This window comes from Polyodon spathula, chromosome 24 (genome assembly GCF_017654505.1).
Source record: "Polyodon spathula isolate WHYD16114869_AA chromosome 24, ASM1765450v1, whole genome shotgun sequence".
Lineage (NCBI taxonomy): Eukaryota > Metazoa > Chordata > Actinopteri > Acipenseriformes > Polyodontidae > Polyodon > Polyodon spathula.
In genome coordinates, this window is record NC_054557.1 from 1,521,912 (window position 1) to 1,542,639 (window position 20,728).

The 20,728-nt window shown below is 37.3% G+C and overlaps 1 protein-coding gene across 1 annotated transcript in view; it reads right to left on the bottom strand.

Annotated features, from left to right (window-relative positions):
* Nucleotides 1-20,728, bottom strand: part of celf6 (CUGBP Elav-like family member 6) — a 336,296-nt gene that overhangs the window by 299,832 nt on the left and 15,736 nt on the right. Inside the window, exon 2 of the mRNA XM_041225980.1 lies at nucleotides 16,853-16,935. Coding sequence (XP_041081914.1) covers nucleotides 16,853-16,935 — 83 coding nt within the window. The remainder of the gene's footprint in view (nucleotides 1-16,852; nucleotides 16,936-20,728) is intronic.

Genomic DNA, 20,728 nt, shown 5'->3' on the forward strand with positions numbered 1-20,728 from the left:
TAGTTTTTGGTTATTTTTTTCACTTGCTTTCTTTGTTAGGGGTATCTTATTGATTTACAGTAAGTTTGGAACATGAATGATTGCTCTATAATCACTCTAACTCAACCATTTAGTGAATTTTTGGGCATTTTTTCTACACTCGCCTCATATAAATAGATATAAAATAAATTGTTTTTGTTATTTTTTTCACTGTACAATGACATAACATGTGCGTCAGAGGAGGGAAGTTTAAAATGGCTGTTTAGATTGTTTTGATGTTTTTGTTTGCAGAGTATGATTAACATAAAAATGCAGACAGCTGACCAATCAAAAAAAGCTACATTAATTTCAACAGAAGATCACATTCAGAGCTAGGAAAAGGGGCTGTTGCATGCAGATGGTGGGATTCTGTTTTGCTCAACTTGTAATGTGTCTTTGGATCAGCTAAGAAAAGGTACTATTGACAAGCATCTTGACAGCGCAGTGCAAAAAAAACCAAGAAAACCAAACTTGCAGTTCAGGCTAAACAATTACCGAACAAGCAGGTCACAATCACAGGATTGTTTAAAAAGAGCACAGAAGGTAGAGAAACATATAATGTCAACACATTTGAATTAATGGAAGTCTTTAGTGCAGCGAATACACCACTGATCAATGAAAATATTTACAAAGTTTTTTAAATGAAAAAAAAATCCCGAATTGTGGAACTGTGCCTAACAGTGATACACTCAGATGAGAGTATCTGCCTAAGGTGTGTGCACCAAACGAAGAATATTTAAATGGAAATGAACGATTCTGAGTCTTTGTGCGTTGTATAGGATGAGGAAACCGATGATTAAGATAACTGTGTTTTGTACATTATTTTCATCCCACAGAGCTTTACAGCTACTAACTCAGAGGAACTTACTGCTTACTTAGTAGATTGCTACATCTTGACTCTAACCACACAACAATAGTAGGTCAGGATATCATTAAGAACCTTGCAGAGAATAGCATTGATTTCAGTTGTGTGTCTGCCATTATAATAATAGACAATGTAACAGAGGGAGAAACACTAGCTGTTTACGTCTATGCTTAGTAGTATACATTTTATTTCTTTATTTACAGTGGCTCTCAAAAGTATTCATCCCCCACTTTTCCACATTTTATTGTGTTACAACATGGAATCAAAATGGATTTAATTAGGAGTTTTTACCACTGATCAACACAAAAAAAGTCCATAATGTCAAAGTGAAAAATAAAATCTAAAAATTGTTCTAAATTAATTACAAATATAAAACAGAAAATAATTGATTGCATAAGTATTCACCCCCTTTGCTATGGCAAATCTAAATAAGCTCTGGTGCAACCAATTGTCTTTAGAAGTCACATAATTAGTTGAATGGAGTCCACCTGTGTACAATTAAGGTGTTTCACATGATTTCAGGTTAAAGTCACCTGTGTCTGGGAGGTCCCACAGTTGGTTAATACATTTCCTAACAAAAACTACATCATGAGGACGAAGGAACATATAAAGCAAATCCGGAATAAGGTTCTTCAAAAGCACCAATCAGGGGTAGGATATTGAATATCCCCCGGAGCACAGGGTAGGATATAAAAACATTTCCAAGGCATTGAATATCCCCTGGAGTCCATTATTAAAAAAAATGGAGAGAATATGACACAACTGTGAATCTGTCTAGAACAGGCCATCCTCAAAAACTGAGTATCCAGGCGAGAAGGCCACTAGTCAGGAAGGTCACCAAGAGGCCTATGGCACTTCTAAAGGAGTTACAGTCTTCCACGGCTGAGCTGGGAGACACTGTGCATATGGCAATAATAGCCCGGGTGCTTCACAAAACTGGTCTTTATGGGAGAGTGGCAAAAAGAAAGCCATTGTTGAAAAAAACTCACATCAAATCTCAGCTAGAGTTTACCAGAAGGCATGTGGGAGACTCCGAGCCCAAGTGGAAGATGATTCTATGGTCTGGTGAGACCAAAATAGAGCTTTTTGGCCTCAACGCTAAGCACTATGTTTGGCACAAGCCTAACACCACACATCATCATGAGAACACCATCCCTACCGTGAAGCATGGTGGTGGCAGCATCATGCTATGGGGATACTTCTCTGTGTCAGGGCATGAAAAGCTCATGAAGATAGAGGGCAAAATGGATGCAGCAAGTACAGAGAAATCCTGGAGGACAACATGCTTAGGTCAGCAAGAGACCTGGGACTTGGGAGAAGATTAATCTTCCAGCTGGATAATGACTACAAACATACAGCCAAAGCCTGGAGTGGCTTAAAAACAAAAAGGTCTATGTTCTGGAGTGGTGCAGTCAAAGCCCGGACCTCAACCCAATTGAGAATATCCAACTTGACGGAGCTTGAGCAATTTTGCAAAGAAGAATGGGCAAAAATTGTAGTGTCCAGATGTGCAAAGCTGACTCTAGGGGGTGAATACTTATGCAATCAATTGTTTTCTGTTTTGTATTTATAATTAATTTAGAACAATTTGTATATTTTATTTTTCACTTTGACATTATCGACATGTGTGAGTTGATCAGTGGCAAAAACTCCTAAAAAATCGATCTTGATTCCATGTTGTAACACAATAAAATGTGAAAAAGTCCAAGGGGGGTGAATACTTTTGAAGGCCACTGTATTTTTAGGTTGATAGGCTCCAGTGCAATTATCGATGTTATATAATTTACTAATAATTTGATGGTATCTGTGGTTTTAAAGCTTCAATTTTGTCACTTCAGGTTTGCAGTTAATGTTTCTTCTGTGTTTAATATTTTGAGATTAAAGGCATCAAAATAGTCTATGGGAATTGCACGGTCATTGTAATTGATGAGTCAACATGTTTTAAAGGTCTACAAAACTAAAAAATGTTGCTGAATGTGTCATTGTGACAGAAAGACAATGATTCTTGGTGGTAAATCTCCCTCCCGACTTGTGAGGGCGCTAAGTAACGGGAACAGAATACAGTCATCATAAAAGAACATCAATCATCATAAAAATATTGTAATAAACAGTGCAGACTGCGGTAGATTCAAAGAGTTAAAAAAAAAATACAGAGGAGAATAAGTGTGTGTGGCAGAGCACAGCTCTGCCCTTTAGAAATTGGCAGGGATGGGGTTAAATTCCCCTACCTGCCTGGATTCATTGTGTTCAGGTGGCTGGGGTTGATTAGATGATTAGCTTAATTAACGATCAATCAGCGCCCAGCCACCTGACAAAAGGAGGCCTCTGCTTCTCATTAGAGAGGAGGGAGCTGAGGAAGCAGACTGTCTCTGGACCGCTATCCACTCGCCAGCCTGCCACAGTGTGCCTTAAGGGTATTTTTAAATGTGGTTACTGTTGTGGATTCTCTAATGAAAGTTGGTAGTGAGTTCCAAAGAAAAGGAGCAACACAGCTAAAACTACACCCTCCAAGCGTAACACGCTTTGGAACCATGCATTTTAACAATTTAGAGGATCGAAGCTGCCTGCCAGGGATGTAAGGGCTAAGAAGGTCCATTATAAAACTAGGACCCTGACCGGAGTAATGTGTTCTGTCCACTTTGTACTGTTAAGAACCCTTGCTGCTGCATTTTGCACCATGTGCAATCAATGCAAACAGCAAGAGAGAAGATTAACAAAAAGAGCATTGCAATAATCCAAACGAGACGTACCAAATGCATGAACGAGAATCTCAGAATCCCTATTGGGAAGAAAACGACACACTCTGGTAATTTTCTTTAAGTAATAAAACCCTGTCTTTACCACTGAAGAGATATGTTTTTCAAAATAAAAGCTTCGAGTGAAGTTGAACATCTAGGCTGTGGACTAAGAAAGAGGCATCTACAAGACAATCGTCAAATGAGCATGAAAACCCAGCAAAAGAGCAAAGCTGGGTATTAGATCCAGTAACCAATTGCTCAGTTTTACTAGCATTCAATTGAAAAAAATATTTGACATCCAGGTTTGAATATCTGCCAAACAAGTGGATAGGACTCTATCAATGTAAATAGTGAACTTTTAATTGACTGAGCGAGTGCTTTACTGACTTGATTAATATTGCAAAATAAATCAGAGAGTGATCAAGTTGAACAAATAAATATTTGTTTGATTTGCAGAGTTAAACATAAATGTTCCATTAACAATGACTGTCTCGTAGGACGCCACGATTTGGGACAAGGCCTCTGGCCTCCTCCAATGGAGCTCATTTATTTTGTCCTTAATGTTTCATTGAAGTTAATGTTCTTACTGATTCAGCACCAAAAAGCCTTTCATAATTCCCCACCACTTCTTCTGCTAATACATTTAGCTCATGGTCTGTAAACGTTAGATTCCACACTCTGTACTCCTTGGTCGCGGTCATTGTAATAAAACCGTAACCTTTTCTTTCACGATGCCTTATATATACACTATAATAGTGTGTGTAAACCTCATGCATAATACTGCATGTTGAATTCTGCATGCTGAATTCTGCACATTGTGACAATTTGCAAATGAATAATTTAGCTAACTTTATTTGTTCATATAATTAGCTTAGTGAATACAGCTAACGCCGGTTCATTTTTTTTATCGCAGTGTGGCTTCCCCCTGCCACGAGGTAATTCTAGTCATTTACCACTGTTTAGTAAATGTGCCCATAGTTTCTTACCAAAAAGATAAAATTAGTAACCTTTATTTAAAAACAAATAAGCAAATAAATACAGTAAAAATAAAACAATGAGGAGCACATTAAGTAAGTGGCAGAGTTAGCAAATTCTGTTTTCTCCTGCTTGGTAAAGAAATTCCACACAATGCTTTGCTTGGATGCATTGTTATGTATTCACAATACCGAATTTAGTGATCAGGAATAGCACTTTATTGTTACAATCAAACAGATGCACACGTCCCACTAACTCTTTTACAAGTGCCGTCAAAACCCAGCTGCCTCAATTTACAACAGCCATTGCAAAAGTCCATAACGTAATAGCGGTGCTGTACGACTGCATTAGTTTAAAAACTGAACAGAACAGCCATGTTAACAATAACAACATCAACAGCGGAATATGGTCAATAGATGTCTCAAAGAATCACGCAGCATGAAGAACATTAAAATTATTATTATTATTCCATCCATTATCACTAACCTCTTAATCCTTTACAGGGTCGCAATGAGCCGAAGCCTAACCCGGCAGACACAGGGCGCAAGGCAGGACTACACCCTGGATGGGACGCCAGTCCATCGCAGGGCACCACACACACACACACACACACACACACATACATAAAGGGCAACTTAGAATGACCAATCAACCTGAACAGCATGTCTTTGGACTGAGGGAGGAAACCGGAGTACCCGAAGAAAACCCAAGTAGCCACGGGGAGAACATGCAAACTCCTCACATTATTATTATTATTATTATTTCAATATTTCCAGTACTGAAAAAGGTTACACAAGTCTACGGATCTGAAGGGATCAAATGTATTGTATAATATTTAAATATGTATCATGCACTTAAAACATTAATATATGTTATTTATTTATTTATTTATTTATTTATTTATTTATATTTTATTTTTTAATCATTACCCAAAAAAGATCTGGGTATTTTTCACGGTGGGTACCCAGTTATGGATTTTCTACCCATGCCGACTTCTAGTTTATATCTACGTTTTTGTGTTTTTTTTTTTCTAATTAATGTACAACAAATTGAAAGAACAACGTATTTATTTTTTATAAAACTCTCCAATCTTATGATATTAAGTAGTGTGAAGATAGCCATTGTGGTTTTATTTAGCACTTTTCCCCATTGACTCCCACTATCCGGGACATTACAATGATGTGACAAGAGGCAGGGTTGCAGGAGTGATATTATAGAGTTTTTTTTCTGCATGTATTTAATCATAAACTCTTGCGGTAGAAATCCCATTTTGAAGGTACTCATTGGGGATTACAAACCACTCCAACCGACACAAACAATTCAAACACAAAACATCCAAGGTACAATTACAGTTTTACATTTCATGGAGAAACTAAATAACACTATGTAACAATTTTTGTTCCTGGGTAGTAAGTGTTATTTCCTAATTGCTTATGCCTCAAAAGTATAGAAAATGGCTATTATTCCACACAAACTTTGTTTTTGTGACCAGGGCAGTGATATTTCAAAATTTACGATTATACTGTAAATACTGTAAATACAGTATAATCATAAATCTCGAAAAACTACTCACTTCTAAATCTTTTGTAGTCATTTTTGTATTACTTTAGTATAAATACATGTTCATTTGGATTCATATGTTGTTTTTTTCTGACTTCATGTGAACGAAAAGACACACATTTGCCTGTTTTCCCATTGGAAATAGTGATATTTTGAAATATCACTGCCCTGGTCGCAAAAGCAAAGTTTGTGGTGAATAATAGCCATTTTCTATACTTTTGAGGCATAAGCAATTAGGAAATAACACTTACTACCCAGGAACAAAAAAAAAATAATAATAATAATTTGTTACACGGTGTAATTAACAGAATCATGCTCACATCGTTGGTAGGGCTCGAGTATGTAGTAATGTGATATTGAAAAGCCAACGCAAAGGTGCCATTTCATTTTTAATGTTTATGGGATAAGAATTCTGAAAGTGAGATGCTTAATATTCAAAGGCAATATGTGGCTCAGTGGTCTTCAATTTGGCCATCATTGGACCTTAATACAGTTGCTATTTTAGTCTGATGGGTTTTGCACTCATTTGCCAACCGCAAGGTCACCAGTTCGATCAATCTGCCCAGCTTAGAATTAATGCTTAATTACAAAGTCACTGCCCTGACTGAGGGGAATTCCTAAGAGAGCTCTGCATCTTGCGATGGCAATAGAGAATATGTGACTTTGATAGTAAAGCATTTTTAGATTGCACATTATCTTGCCAATACAACTCAAAGTGATTTACAAAATAATAAGTTCACTCAACAGAACACAGTTGTTGGTGCATCACAAATCTGTTTTCATGTGCTCTTGTATATATAGTATAGACTGTATAGCTTATTTGTTTGTTTCTATGAAAGCTAATAACTCTCAGAACTTGTGAATGATTTGTTAGATTGATTTGGAAATCTTAACGGTAGGGAAACAAAACACGAACAAAAGACAAAATTCCCCAGTACAATGAAAACCTCCACATTCCCACTGGCTAACAGCAGCGTGTATGCAGGATTATGTATACCAAAGTACTACAATCCATGCAATTATGTTAATATATCTGATAAAGCAAGTGTAATCAGAGTCATCAGCAGTACTGTAGGTACTGTAAGAAAGTTACAATTACAAAATGTAGCAGTATCTTTTGGGCAATAGTTATATTTTTTTAATAGCAGCTATCTAAAACCGATAAGCCTAGCTAAAGGCATGATAAGCACAGTGATCTTTCCTACAAGAGCAACTCCATTAATTTACATCTTGATAGTGCACACTAGAGCAAGGGTCTAATAGAAAGGGAGGGGGGGGGGGAAATCAACTAAAAAACAGAAGGGAAACCACATCAAAACAAGGGCAACAACTCAGGTTAGATATCCATTATGTGGATTTATCTAAATGTTAAAAGTATCAGAAAAAAAAAATGTTAAAATTGAAGCAACTGCAATAACAATTAACTATGTTGTGATAGGTGTTACAGAAACTTCATTCAGTGTTTAAAGGCATGTCATACGCAGACAGGCTAAAATAATTGAATCTATTCAGTCTTGAACAAAGAAGACTACCCCGCGACTTGATTCAAGCATTTAAAATTCTAAAAGGTACCGGTATTGACAATGTTGACCCAGGCGACTTTTTCGACTCGAGAAAAGAAACAAGGACCAGGGGTCACAAATAGAGATTAGATAAAAGAACATTCAGAACAGAAAATAGAAGGCACTTTTTTTACACAGAGAATCGTGGGAATCTGGAATCAACTCCCCAATAATGTTCTTGAAGCTGACACCCTGGGATCCTTCAAGAAGCTGCTTGATGATATTTTAGGATCAATAAGCTACTAACAACCAAACGATCAAGATGGGCCGAATGGCCTCCTCTCGTTTGTAAACTTTCTGATGTTCTTATGTTCTAATACATCTCACAGGTATGTTCTAACCTACATGCAGTGGCTGTGATATAGGCCCTTTCATTGGTGTCTGAATCATGGGTACTTCTTTGGAGTCTGGTCAATTAATCTATAAATTAGTGCTTAGAAATTTGATATCAAGGGAGAAGGAACCCCTTTGAAAGTGGAAGTGATCTGACGAGATCACGCGCTCTCCTTCTCCCCAAACAGGAGGACTGCAAATCAAGTGGAGGTTGGGGAGCTGAGGAGGAAGCTACAACTGGGAGAGCAACAGAGACAGGCAGAGGACTGTCCTTGGGGTGAAATAATCTAGGGAAGTGGTTTTCAACCTTTTTTTTTAAACTGTACCCCTTCTATCTGAAGGTTTCAGCTTAAGTAGCCCTTTACAATTTTCACTCTACTGAATGGTACCACAGTTGCAATAAAAGGTAAAATAATCTGATTAACAAATGCTAAATGTTCCCATTTATTTCATATATCATTTATGTCACAACAGTTTGGGCTTACAAACTGCTGGTTTGGACAGAATACCAAACAGTAATTCTTAAAATTGAATTACAAGCCTTAGTTTTTCTTTTGCAACTAATAAATGTACACATTTCTGACGTGAAATGATGTACAGGGTATTCTGGATGTACCTGGCAAGCTCATTGTAGCTCTATAGGGTGGTGTTTAACGTAACAAGTGACGTAATTACGTCAATGTTACAAAATGAGAAATAAACCAAAAATAATGATATTACCAATCAGTTCCAATTAATAGACGATCACGTGACAGGAGGTCCTTTGTGTTTGTAATTCTCTCCCTGCAGGTTTTTTTTTTTTTTTTTTTTTTTTTAAGCTACAACCCTGTAGAGTTAAAGTCTATCTGTTTCCATAACATATCTATTGAACTCTGCAGCAGAGTTAAAATCTATTTGTTTCCATAACGTACCTGTTGAACTCTGCTGTTGTAACATACGGATGTATGACATGGGTGATGTAGTTGCTGCTGTCTGTATGGTGCGTTCAGGAAATGTATGGAGCTACTGTGTAACTGTTGCTCTAACCCTACAGGAACTGCTTGGAAGTGAGATATTGAATCTCATAAGGGTAAAAATGAATACATTAAAGTACTTAGTGATTTGGATCCAGTTCAAATTTAGCAGGTTCTCTTTTGAAATAATTGGAGTTAAGTCCCATTAAGATTGGAGTAAACATGCACTGTGGTTTGACCTCAGAATGCATTACTGAGTCTTTGAAGTTATGGGTGCACAATTACATGCTCAACAAGAGAAGAAACAGGTACACAAATCAAAAGAGTGAGAAAAGCAATTAGTAGAAGCGTCAGTCTCACTAAGGTGACTAGCTAACAAAATAAGTCCATCAGTCTTAACCTATGTACTTCCACTCATTTTACGGGGGGATGTCTAAAACAAAATTCTGTGCAAATTACTTGGCTAAGGCAGGATAAATGTTTGTATTAAAAATTCACAATGCCGCTCAATTGCTTGATATTAAAGCAAAAATTGTACAGTAGGTGGTGTGTCATTTTAATGTGGTATAAAAGCACATTCAAAGAACCCACATTAGGTTCCGCAGTTTGTTTTTTAAAGATAGGTTCTAAGTTGCTCTTATACATCCTCCTTCAAGATTCACGTTTAAAAAAGCAATAACAAAACATGTGCACTAAAAATAAAATGGGCATAAATAATCATACCGAAGTACCCCTAACACAGCTAGAGACTATACAAGTTATTATTCTAAAATGTATTACAAAATGATTGAGTGCGAACAGCCAATCAGCATCAGCATCCAACATCTAGCGGGCTTCTATTTTACATAGATGTCCACTGGAATGTTGAAGTGCTTAACTGTGAATTAAATTTTAAATCAATCCGTGCATATATACTGGCTTTTTCCCTTAACATTCTAATCTACAACTAATCTGATAACACAAAAAGCTACTTAAATATACTTTCTGACACTGACCCAGAGGCAAGCAAAATCATGTCTGTGACAGGACATCGTAATGAAGGCTCAATTCGTAGCTACTAGACAGCAAATCAATAGGGAAGATATGATTGCTCCCCACTTCTGTCATCAGCTGGATCCAAACAACGCCCTCCCTCAAAACCAACCCGTCCATCTCCCAACCCTGCTTCAGTTCTTTCAGCACTAGCCAATCCACTCCCTGCCTGCTTGAATGACGCCCCGCCTCCAACAAGAAGTTTCTAGTCCGACTCAATACTACACGGACTATTCAACAATTGTACATGTCCATATAAATTATAATAAGACAGAGTAAGACCTCAACAAATAAACATGTAGCAATAATAATAATAATAATAATAATAATAATAATAATAATACAATTTTATATTATATATTCCAAGTTGTTTTTCTATTCTAATTACGTTAGGAACTATTTTCCTCAGCAGAATGTTAAGTTTAAGGTAAATATAGGTTCTAAAGTTTTTTTTTTTTAAAGAGAAATAAAGAAATAAAACATTTTCTAATAGCGATAGAGCCCTCTCGATACGGGCTCTACCATGTGGTAGATGATCTTGACTTTCGTTAGCGCCCTCGCCTTCGGTTCGGGACACATAACTCCAGTCGCGGTCATCTACCACACGGTAGAGCCTGCATCAACGGGCTCTATCGCTTAAAAAATAACCACAGCAACAAAAATGGCTTGTATCTGCTATATGCTTCTAAATACTTCAATTGATGGGCAAGATGCTTCAAATAATAAATTTGAAAATACATGATTTCTTCTCTTCTGTTGTTCCAGACTCTTTTTTTCTGTAAAAGTTGGTAACTTCAGTTCTGTCCCAAAAGGTAAAGCATCCCTGTGTTATATCTCTCCTCCCATTTTGAGGAGCCTTTAATTTTATGAATAGTTTGATTTGAAATTGCAAACTGAAAAGCTGCACAATTGTTCCAACTTCTCAGACCGCCTATCTACCTTTAGATCGAATCTATCTCCTGGTCTTAAATGTGCATGTTTTAAAGAAACAAATGCCATAGAAAACACGTTATTTTATAATATGTTACAGTATCTGGTACTACACTAGGCTAAAGAAATCTCATCCATTCAATAACCTCTTTCCTGTCAATGATCAACCAGAAGCTTTCCCTATTGACTGGCATGCTTTCAGCCAGTACGCAACCAAGAAGTGCAAATGTAACACATTTCTGTGAATAAGGCATGAAATCTGAGAACTTTTTATAACCTTATCTACCAGATCCCATGTTTTAAAATGAAAATGTATGTTTGCTTGACATGTACTTATTTAAAAATATTTGAGGCGTCAGCAGCTAATGAAATTGCAGAATTGATAAGATTCATGGATCATTTTGTTAGTTACAATCAAATTAACATAGTGTTATCCCGTAACCCACCCGGAATAGCTTGTTCAAATTTAAACTATCCATATTTGAAATAATTTCTGAGGGACAAACAGAAAGCTATGGTTACACAGAGACAAGTGATATTATGTTCTCTTCCACTTAATGGTCTGTCTGGATTGCTCTGCACAAATTAGTGTCTGTTCCATGCAGACCCATGGCAGTAATTGGCTTGAGCGAATCATGGATTCTGATCCAGTGAAAAGGCTGTAAAGACAAAGGGAATCAGATGGGCAGGTCACCTTGTCTCATTCACAAATATTCCACAATATAACGGCATTTAGGATTCTTTTTTATAAAGTTCTTCAATACAGTGCATGGGCCACTTTCTTCTAAAATCAGTAATAACCAAGGTTTTAAGTGTGACTAACCTTTATAACTTGTCACTCTTTCATTGTGGAAATATTAATGCTGGTTTTCTTTTTTTTTTCAGCATAGACAGATTCTTTAAGTACAATGCTATAGAGAACTTCCAGTGGCTTCCACCCAAGATGGCGGTTTAGCTCAAGAGCTCTTACACTCATTGCCGGATTTATTATAAAATATACATATTATTTCAGTGAAGGGCACTTTTTGCTTTTAGAATCTCAGAATGAAGACACCAGAGAAAAAGGATTCATCAGCTATGGACCAGAACACCCCCTCCCCAACTTCAAAATTCCTGGGTAAACGAGCCAGAAAGCAGATACTTACCTCTGATGACGCAGCACAGAAGATAACGGAGCTCAGCCACGAGGACTCACAGGGCCAGACACTGCCCTGGTTAACAGAGACACAGCTTCATTCACTGAGAGATTTCGTTGTGGGATGCATCAAGGAATGTTTGAAAAGCGAAATCATTACTGACATTAAAACTGTTTGTGCCAAAATAAAATCTATCCAGTCTCGTCTCCAGCAAACAGGAGATTATCTCTACTCTGTCCTCTCTTGACAAGCAGAACAAGTGAGTAAATATTCTTCAGGCTGCCCAGCACCAAAACTGGGCTAGCATTAAAGAATCAGATGCAGAGATTTCCTTACTTAAATCTCGCCTGGCTGAGTTGGAGGATAGAAACCGCCAATCAAATTTGCAGATCGTTGGCTTACCGGAGGGTACCGAGGGGGGTGACCCTATTGACTTCCTACAAAAATCTATACCACTGTGGCTGTCCTCTGTCACCAGGCCTATTGAAATTGAGAGGGCTCGCCGCATTTATAATGGATCTAGCGCTCGGAGAGACAGACCTCGCACCATTATTTTTAAACTAATTTGTTATACTGATTGGTAGATCATCCTCCGGGCTGCCGGAAAGTTAGATACACCACCCTGGCAGGACGGCAGCTCTCTTCTTTTTTTCCCCAGACTACTCTGCTTTCACTGCCCAGCGAAGAAAGAGTTTCTCCTCAGTGCAGAAATCTCTCTGGCAGCTTGGAGTTCAGAACTTTGCTGTACCCGGTAAAACTGAAGATCATTCACGATGATCAATCCAGTCTGTTTAATTCAGCACAAGAAACGGAAAGATTGGTCTCAGAGCTACAGAAGTCTAATACCCTACCTATGGAATAAATGCGTTACATCACTTTAACAATAGAGTTTTTTCCCTCTTTTGGCTTTTGAATAATAAACTGCTACATCTGGCTTACTTGACTTTACACTATAGGATTTGCTTCATTGGAACTGAACAGCTATTGCTAACTATGTGAGTTACATTTATATGGGTGGGGGATAACGTGTTTTTTTTTTTTTTATGTAATAATATTCTTTTTCTGGAACTACCTTATGGCTGTAATTATTCGCTGTATATCTTTACTCTCCTGAAGTGCATCGTGGGTGGTCGGACTTTGGGTGAGGATTTTGCATCTTGGTTCGAAACCACGGAAGCTAATATTATTTGTTTCTGTTCTGGAAATGAGGGTCATGGCAACATCATGAGCTGTGGCTTCTCTCAGCTAGTCAGATTTGTTGTTAAAATAGTTCTATGTATGGTTTGATATATTGGATTGCATTTAGTAATATGCAACCAATTGGGAGTGTGCTGTTATACAATTGTGGGGCTGTTAAAAGTATTTTATACTTTAGTTTTATTTAATCTTTCCGTTGATAATTTCAGAATATATTTACCTCTCTCACTGCTGTCTGTTCACTCTGTGATCATTGTTATGTGTTCAGTATACAGAGAGCAGGATATCCTTTACTGGCATTTATAAATGTCCTTAATGGCTAATTATAATATTATGTCCTAACCCAGCTCTTGATACTTCATCACAGGACACTGCCCTGTCCCCTACCTCTGCCTCCAAATGCTTTCAAAACTTTGCACAAGACCTAAATTTATATGATGCATGGCGATTGAGAAACAATGGAATTAAGGACTTCACATTCTTTTCACATAGATATAAATCATACTGTTTCATCGACTACATTTTTATTTCCCCAACTATTATGCGTAACATTATTACAACAGATATATTGCCTATTCTTGTCTCTGATCACTCCCCGGTTCAATATTCAATTGACTTGGCTCCAGGAATCACACGTGCTAAACGTTGGCGTTTTAATTAATTCCTACTCCAGAATGAAGACTTCTTAAAATATCTTGCTGACGGTTTGAGAGACTTCCTAGAAATTAACTCTAACATCTCAACCAACCCCATTCTTTATGGGAGGTTACTAAATGTTTTATTAGGGGTTGCTGTACTGCCTTCTTTTCTAACCTGAATAAAACACGCAACAAACAGATCTCCAGTTAGAAGATACAATTTCAAAGTTAGAAACAGAACAAAAATGCAACTTCTTGGAGAGTAAAGCTAAACACCTAGCCATAAAAATATATAGTATAAAAATCTTACCAGCATTAGAGCAGGATTCCTAGTACATAAGACAAGGCAGCTCTATTATGAGCATGCAGAACGACCTAGCAGATTACTTGCACTGCGATTAAAACAATCTGAACACCTAGCTTCGATCGAGGCAATCAGGGACAGCAATAATGTTGTACTTTCTAAACCACAGCTGGTTAACAAAGTCTTTCAAGAATTTTATTCACAACTTTACACCTCTGAAGCTAGTGCAGACTTGGCTAAAATTGAAGAATTTTTAGATCCATTGGAATTGCCTCATTTAACTGTTTAACAGGCTGAGCTCCTGGATAGTCCTTTAACTTTGCAAGAGTTTGGGGCAGCAGCTCAAACTATGCAGAAGCAAAAGTCCCCTGGGTTGGATGGCATTTCTCCTGAGCTATTGCTGGCAGTATGGGATCAAGTTGGAGCATTAATACTCAATTCCATCAATTTTTAACTGCAAAATGGCTCCTTCCATAGAGATCAGAAATCGGCATTGATTTTGTTGCTTGTTAAAAAGGTAAAGACCCTTTAGAATGTTCTAGTTACAGGCCCCTTTCACTTTTAAACTCAGACCTAAAATTATTTCCAAAGGCTCTGTCTAGATGGTTAGTGAAATGCATAGGTAACCTAATACATCACGATCAGACAGGTTTTTTGAGAGGCCGCTTTGCTTCAGACATGTGGAGTCTCTTTCATATTTTAGACCAAGCCACCCATCAACTTGCCTCCTGTTGCATTTAATCGCCTAGAATGGAATTACCTGTGGGCAGTTTTAGAATGATTTGACTTTGGCCATTCCTTTATTAATATGATATGCACCTTATACAGCAACTCTACTGCATGCATGCAGACCGGATCAATGCTATGGACAGAGAGCTAGATAAATTGGGCGGCAGGCCTGATTGGGAGGTTGTATGGGACAATATCTTTTCGTCCTCAAAAAATCTAGCAGATCAGTTAATTCACTTTAAATTTAAGACCTATATAGTGAATGAGTGCATAGGATTTTTGCAAGTATTTTGTAAGCTTCAACCACTTTAATAGTGAGGTTTCACTGTATGTCTGTCTTGGATTGATTGTGGTGGACTAGGTCTCATAGGGGCCAAGCCCACTGTAGCTTTCTCCCAGAAGTCTAATCAGCACAGCATAATGGTATAACCCAGGCCCACTCCACACTGCACACTACACCAGCACCATGCTTGATGGTTGCCATTGTCCCTTGTCTTTCTTGAGCAAGCTCAAGAAAGACTAATTGGAAAGGGAACCTCCTCATCATAAAACATATCGAGATTTCTTTTAAATGTATTTAAAGTATTGCTCAGCTGTTTTTGTAAAAATAACCACACTCAACTGTTTGCCATGCTATACTGGGCTTAAAATAAGATTCAGAACTTACTTTTCATTTTTATAAATTGAAAAGATAGATACTTTTTCTCTTAGTAGCTCACAATCAACAAACAATTGCCAAGTGTCCTGTGAATCTCAACGCGTGTGAGTGAAGCTTGAGGTTTTTTTTTTTTGTTTGTTTGTTTTTTATGCACACCAGGATCACTCTGTTATATTACATAGCATTATAGTAAATGTACATTTTACAAGCCTGACATTAAGGTGACCTCAGTAATAAGGCCACCTCACAATTCAATACACTTTTTTACAGTCCTGATTTGCTCCTATTGACAGCAAAGTAATGTCACTTTCAATATTAAGGCCTCCGCAGTATTTAATATTAAGAGCAGAATCAGCAGCCACACATGTGTCAAACATGTTCCATTATCTCTCTAATAAGAACTTCAAACTTTATTTTTAACAGTTTGCATAAAATGTATTAAAATGAATAACACATAGAGCACTGTTCAGTGAAGTATTAAACACTTGAAAAAATTGACTAAACTTAGATCTTTCAAAGGGTAAAATCCTATGGTATTCAGTGATAGCAGAACTTCTCTGTTCATTTAGTAGTAAGGCCATCCCCTAAGGCCATGTTTTGTTGGTAACTTGACTGACCTTAGTAGCAAGGTTTTTTAGGAATCATATTGCTACTTTTCTTCTCCAACATATTTAATATATAAATAAGGTTTGTGAAAAGTACTGATATCTTATCAGTTAATCAGGTTTACATTACTCTGTTGCATATCTATTAACTGAACTTAAAAAGTATTTCCAACATAAAGTACCTGTCTATATCAAATATTCTTTGACAGCAGGTAGAGAATTCTTTTCAACTTTAAAAACTTAAATTAAGTGTTGTTATTAAAACGTAGTGAGAAGTATAATTTTTACTGCAAATTGTTAAATAATGTAAGACTTCCAACCCCTTAACCTGCTTCTGTGGCATCCATGTTTTTGGAAGTCGGATTTGTTAAGGTTGTTTGCATGGAAAGAAACTGTCTTGAGCTGTTTAATAAATTTTAAATTCTATTTATCATTAAATAATGAGTTCAAGTTTTATGATAATAAATTATAATAAACATTTGGATGCATACTTCTGATGTATTTTTCCAACAAAAAAATTAATAAAACGAGTCTGAGCCTGAGCTCATGTGCAGGCAGGTGGACCCAAGCCAGGGGTCCCTCCAGAAGCAAGGAGAAGCACATGAATGGAGTCACTTACCCCAGGAAGAGTCTTCTGTTCATGCAGGGTGCTCTGAGCTTTCAGGGCCGACTCTCTGGCACAATATGTTAGAAAGGCACATCCTAGAAATAATAAAGAGCTGTTAGATTAAAGACACCATTGCTGGGTAACATGAATCAGGAACAGAGCTTCTTACAAGCATGTACAAGTAGGGATAGAGATTCTGTTACATTTTTCTAAACATATTGGGAAGCCACCATGAGAAGCCACCATGAGAAGTTGTTACTTTATTATGAATGCTGTTACTTTATTATGATACAACATTAATGTGGATGAGACTGCATGCGTGCAACATCCATGTATCTAGATAGACATAAGAGCCAGTGTCATCTAATGAATTTTCTGGGCCACAGATTATGCGCAGTCTGTGCCCGTTTTAAGGAAATGCAGTCCTGCCGGTCTGGAGCAGCAGGACTTCAATTTTCAGGAGGCCATGGGACTGATGGGCAGCCATTTTATATAGCATAGTTGTAAAGTATTTGATTGTGTAATTGATTTGACAGCTGCTTTCAATTAAACAATTGGTCAACCTGTTATTTGAGGAGTTGGAGAGTGAGTTGTGTGAGGGAAACAAGAACTTTTGTGCAAAGTAGGACTTAAGAGCTCTGGTGTTTTTGAGCCGGTAAGCAGCTAGGGATACTTATTTGTATAGCTAGAGGACAGTGTAAAGGCCTGGGAAAAAGTGACAAACACGAAACATTTCCAGAGTTGTCACTATATATATATAGTGAGGTATTGGTTAAGGAAAAGAACAAAATGTAAAAGGAGAATGTAAACCAACTGGAAGGCAAAGAAAGAAATTCAATAATATAATGTGGTTGAAATTAAAACTAAAGATGGGTTAATTAATAAACTGGCAAATGATAATGGTGTGTTAAATAAGGGAAACTACAAATAATTAAGTCTGGGATAAAATAAATAGTTCTTGTTTGGCAGAGACCATACATGGGAGCATTAGGACCCGGTAGAGGTTACTGGTGTCAGGACCAACTCCAGGTTAAGTCAATGGACTAAATAGGTGATTAATTATGTTTAAAAGGTGTGAGTGTGTGTGTTCCGGGGGTGGTGATGGTAGGGTTTGTTTGGAGAAAGAAAGAAAGAAAGAAAGAAAGAAAGAAAGAAAGAAAGAAAGAAAGAAAGAAAAGCAGGGTTATTGTGAGTATTGTGAGAACTGGACAATGAACTATTGGAAAAGGTATTGGACTACGATTTGGATTGTGATTTGGTTTTGAAGACGAGATAACAGGCTTAGCCTGCCTCATCATTAGTTAGGAAAAACATCTGTTTAGATAGGGCCCGAGATCGGGTTAGGTTTTGTTTTTTTTATTGTTCTTGTTTTAATTAAACACACACACTATGGAGTTTTCTCGCATCCTACTTGTCAAGTGCTTATTTGAAGAAGGAAAATCTGCAATCTTCCACTAGATATAACCAGAAATGTGTATGAACACAAGCACCAATAATATAAGCATGTGCACTTATAATATGGTAACTCCTCCAAATAACACCTTTCAGACACGTCACACTGAATCAGTTCTATCCTGGTTTCCCATAGCGGGACTACATGATATTGACAGTGAAATTATAGCTATTAGTAGTGTTGTGTCCAACCACTGTAATTATATTATACCCAATTGCTGTCTGTGTGCTCTCCAGATTCAACCCCTATGGACTGGACTTTGCATTGTCTTTTTGTCCTAACTATTCAAACATTGTGGGAGGACTTAGATAATGAGTTGCAAGTGCTTTTTGCTGAAAACAAAAACAGTTTAATAACTTTTCTACCACTGTTTGGGTATATCGTTTTTTAGATAAATAATATCTAAAAAATAATAATCCTCATATTTGAATCCTATATTATTTTATATTACAAGTACAATTATAACATTTGCATTGAAATGTGCCCCAGTTCTGGTGCTTTATAAGATCTTTCCTCTGTATGTTGTTCAAATAGAAAGTCACCATCTTACTGACAACCACAGTAACATAAAGATACTAGCACTGGTCTGCAACAATCTGAAAAAATAGTTTAGTTTTTCAATAGATACATCTATAGATCATACATGTTTCTATAGATAACTATATATTTGTGTCATTTTCTGAAAATCTGTAAAACAGTTAATGAATGTAGTTATAAAATTGCTTGGAAATCTCCTGCGTGCTGATTGGCTGCTAACATTCTAATGCCATGTGGTTAAAGGAATGTGCCCACTGATTCAGATCTCATTGCATTGTGATCAGTAACATCCTTACAAAAATGTATAGTTTGCGGCAAGCTTGTAGCTAATGTGCCGTAAGTTTGCAGCAAACTAAACGGTTACCACAAAATGTTGCCAGAAGTTTGTCATTTGCCAGTAGTGGCTATGAAACAGGGTGAGCAGCCCTGTACAGTATTTATTTTTATAGGCACACAGAGGGAAAGGCGAGGTGTATTATATATATATATATATATATATATATATATATATATATATATATATATATATATATATATATATATATTGTGAGCCAGCTCACAAGTTTACCACCAGGAGTCATTCATGGCAGGTTTGGTGTGAGCCCACAGAGGTTGCCAGAAATGATCAGATGGACCTGTGGGCAGCATACATGCCTGCCATGATGTCAAGGAGTTAACGGACCGACAGGCTGCAGGTGTGGTTAGGTAGGCAATTAGGGTTTGACTATTGTTAGACTATCATTGGCCTTAATTGGCCCACACCTGTAGCCTGTAACGGCCAAATGCCTGGCTGGTAAAAGGGAGCATGTGCCGCTAGTCTGTTGGGTTGTTTGTTTGGTTTGCCTGCCTGAGAACTTCTGAGGACTATCTACAATAAGATCGGAACGGGATAACGTGGTGGTCTTTTGCATCTGCAATTCCCTGTTCTCTGCAGGGGCTATGAGGAACGGCCTGTCCGCTGCTGAGATTCGCAAAGGGACTGGACTGCGGAATAAGGGTAGGAGAAGGGTTCCTAAAGAAGAAACCCAAAACCCAGGTGGAATTACCTATTCACCAACTGGACGGGGTTATTGGTCCGGTTGGTTTACATCAGCAATTTTGCTTTGGTGATTTGGTTTTTTTGTTTGAAACCTTGTTTGAACTGTTTATTTTCTTTTGGACATTGCAATATAAGAGCCAGCTGTATAGAATACTGGAATAAAGACTTGCTTTGTTTTGGAAACTACTGCCTGTTTTCTTCGTGTGCACCTACCCGCCCACATATATATATATATATATATATATATATATATATATATATATATATATATATATATATATATATATATATATAATCAGCGACTGCCGTGTGTTTATTATTTATTGTATCTATTATGGAGTAGCTGTGCATTTTTTTTTTGTATTGTGTGTTTTTTTTTGTTTGTTTGTTTTTTTTACACGTGTTCTGGCAGAGGCGAGGGGAGTAACTCGTCCTCTGTCAGTAATGATTAGAAACCTTGTGCAGACGGTGGCCATCTCCCGAATTAATTAAGTGATTAATTTGCTGCTAATGGGGAGATAGTCACCTGCATAAAAGCCTGCATCTCTCTCCCCTCAGTGTGGGTATTCAGAAGTTGAGAGCGGGAGAGCTGAATGAGAATGAGAACGAGAATGAGAATGATCATCCAGCCTGACCTGTTTTTGCGTTCGTGATTTTATATTTAAAACCTTTATTTTTGCTCTGTGAGCAGTGTCTTTTTGTTTAAATATTTTATTTATTTTTGTTGCAAATAAAACCGTGCACCACGTGTCTTTTGAACTGCAGTACCTGCCTGTGTGTTTCACTTCTGCCTTCAGGCCTGACGTCATCGAATGCCATTACTTGTCACAGGCTAACATTAAAGCAAACCTCTGGCAAC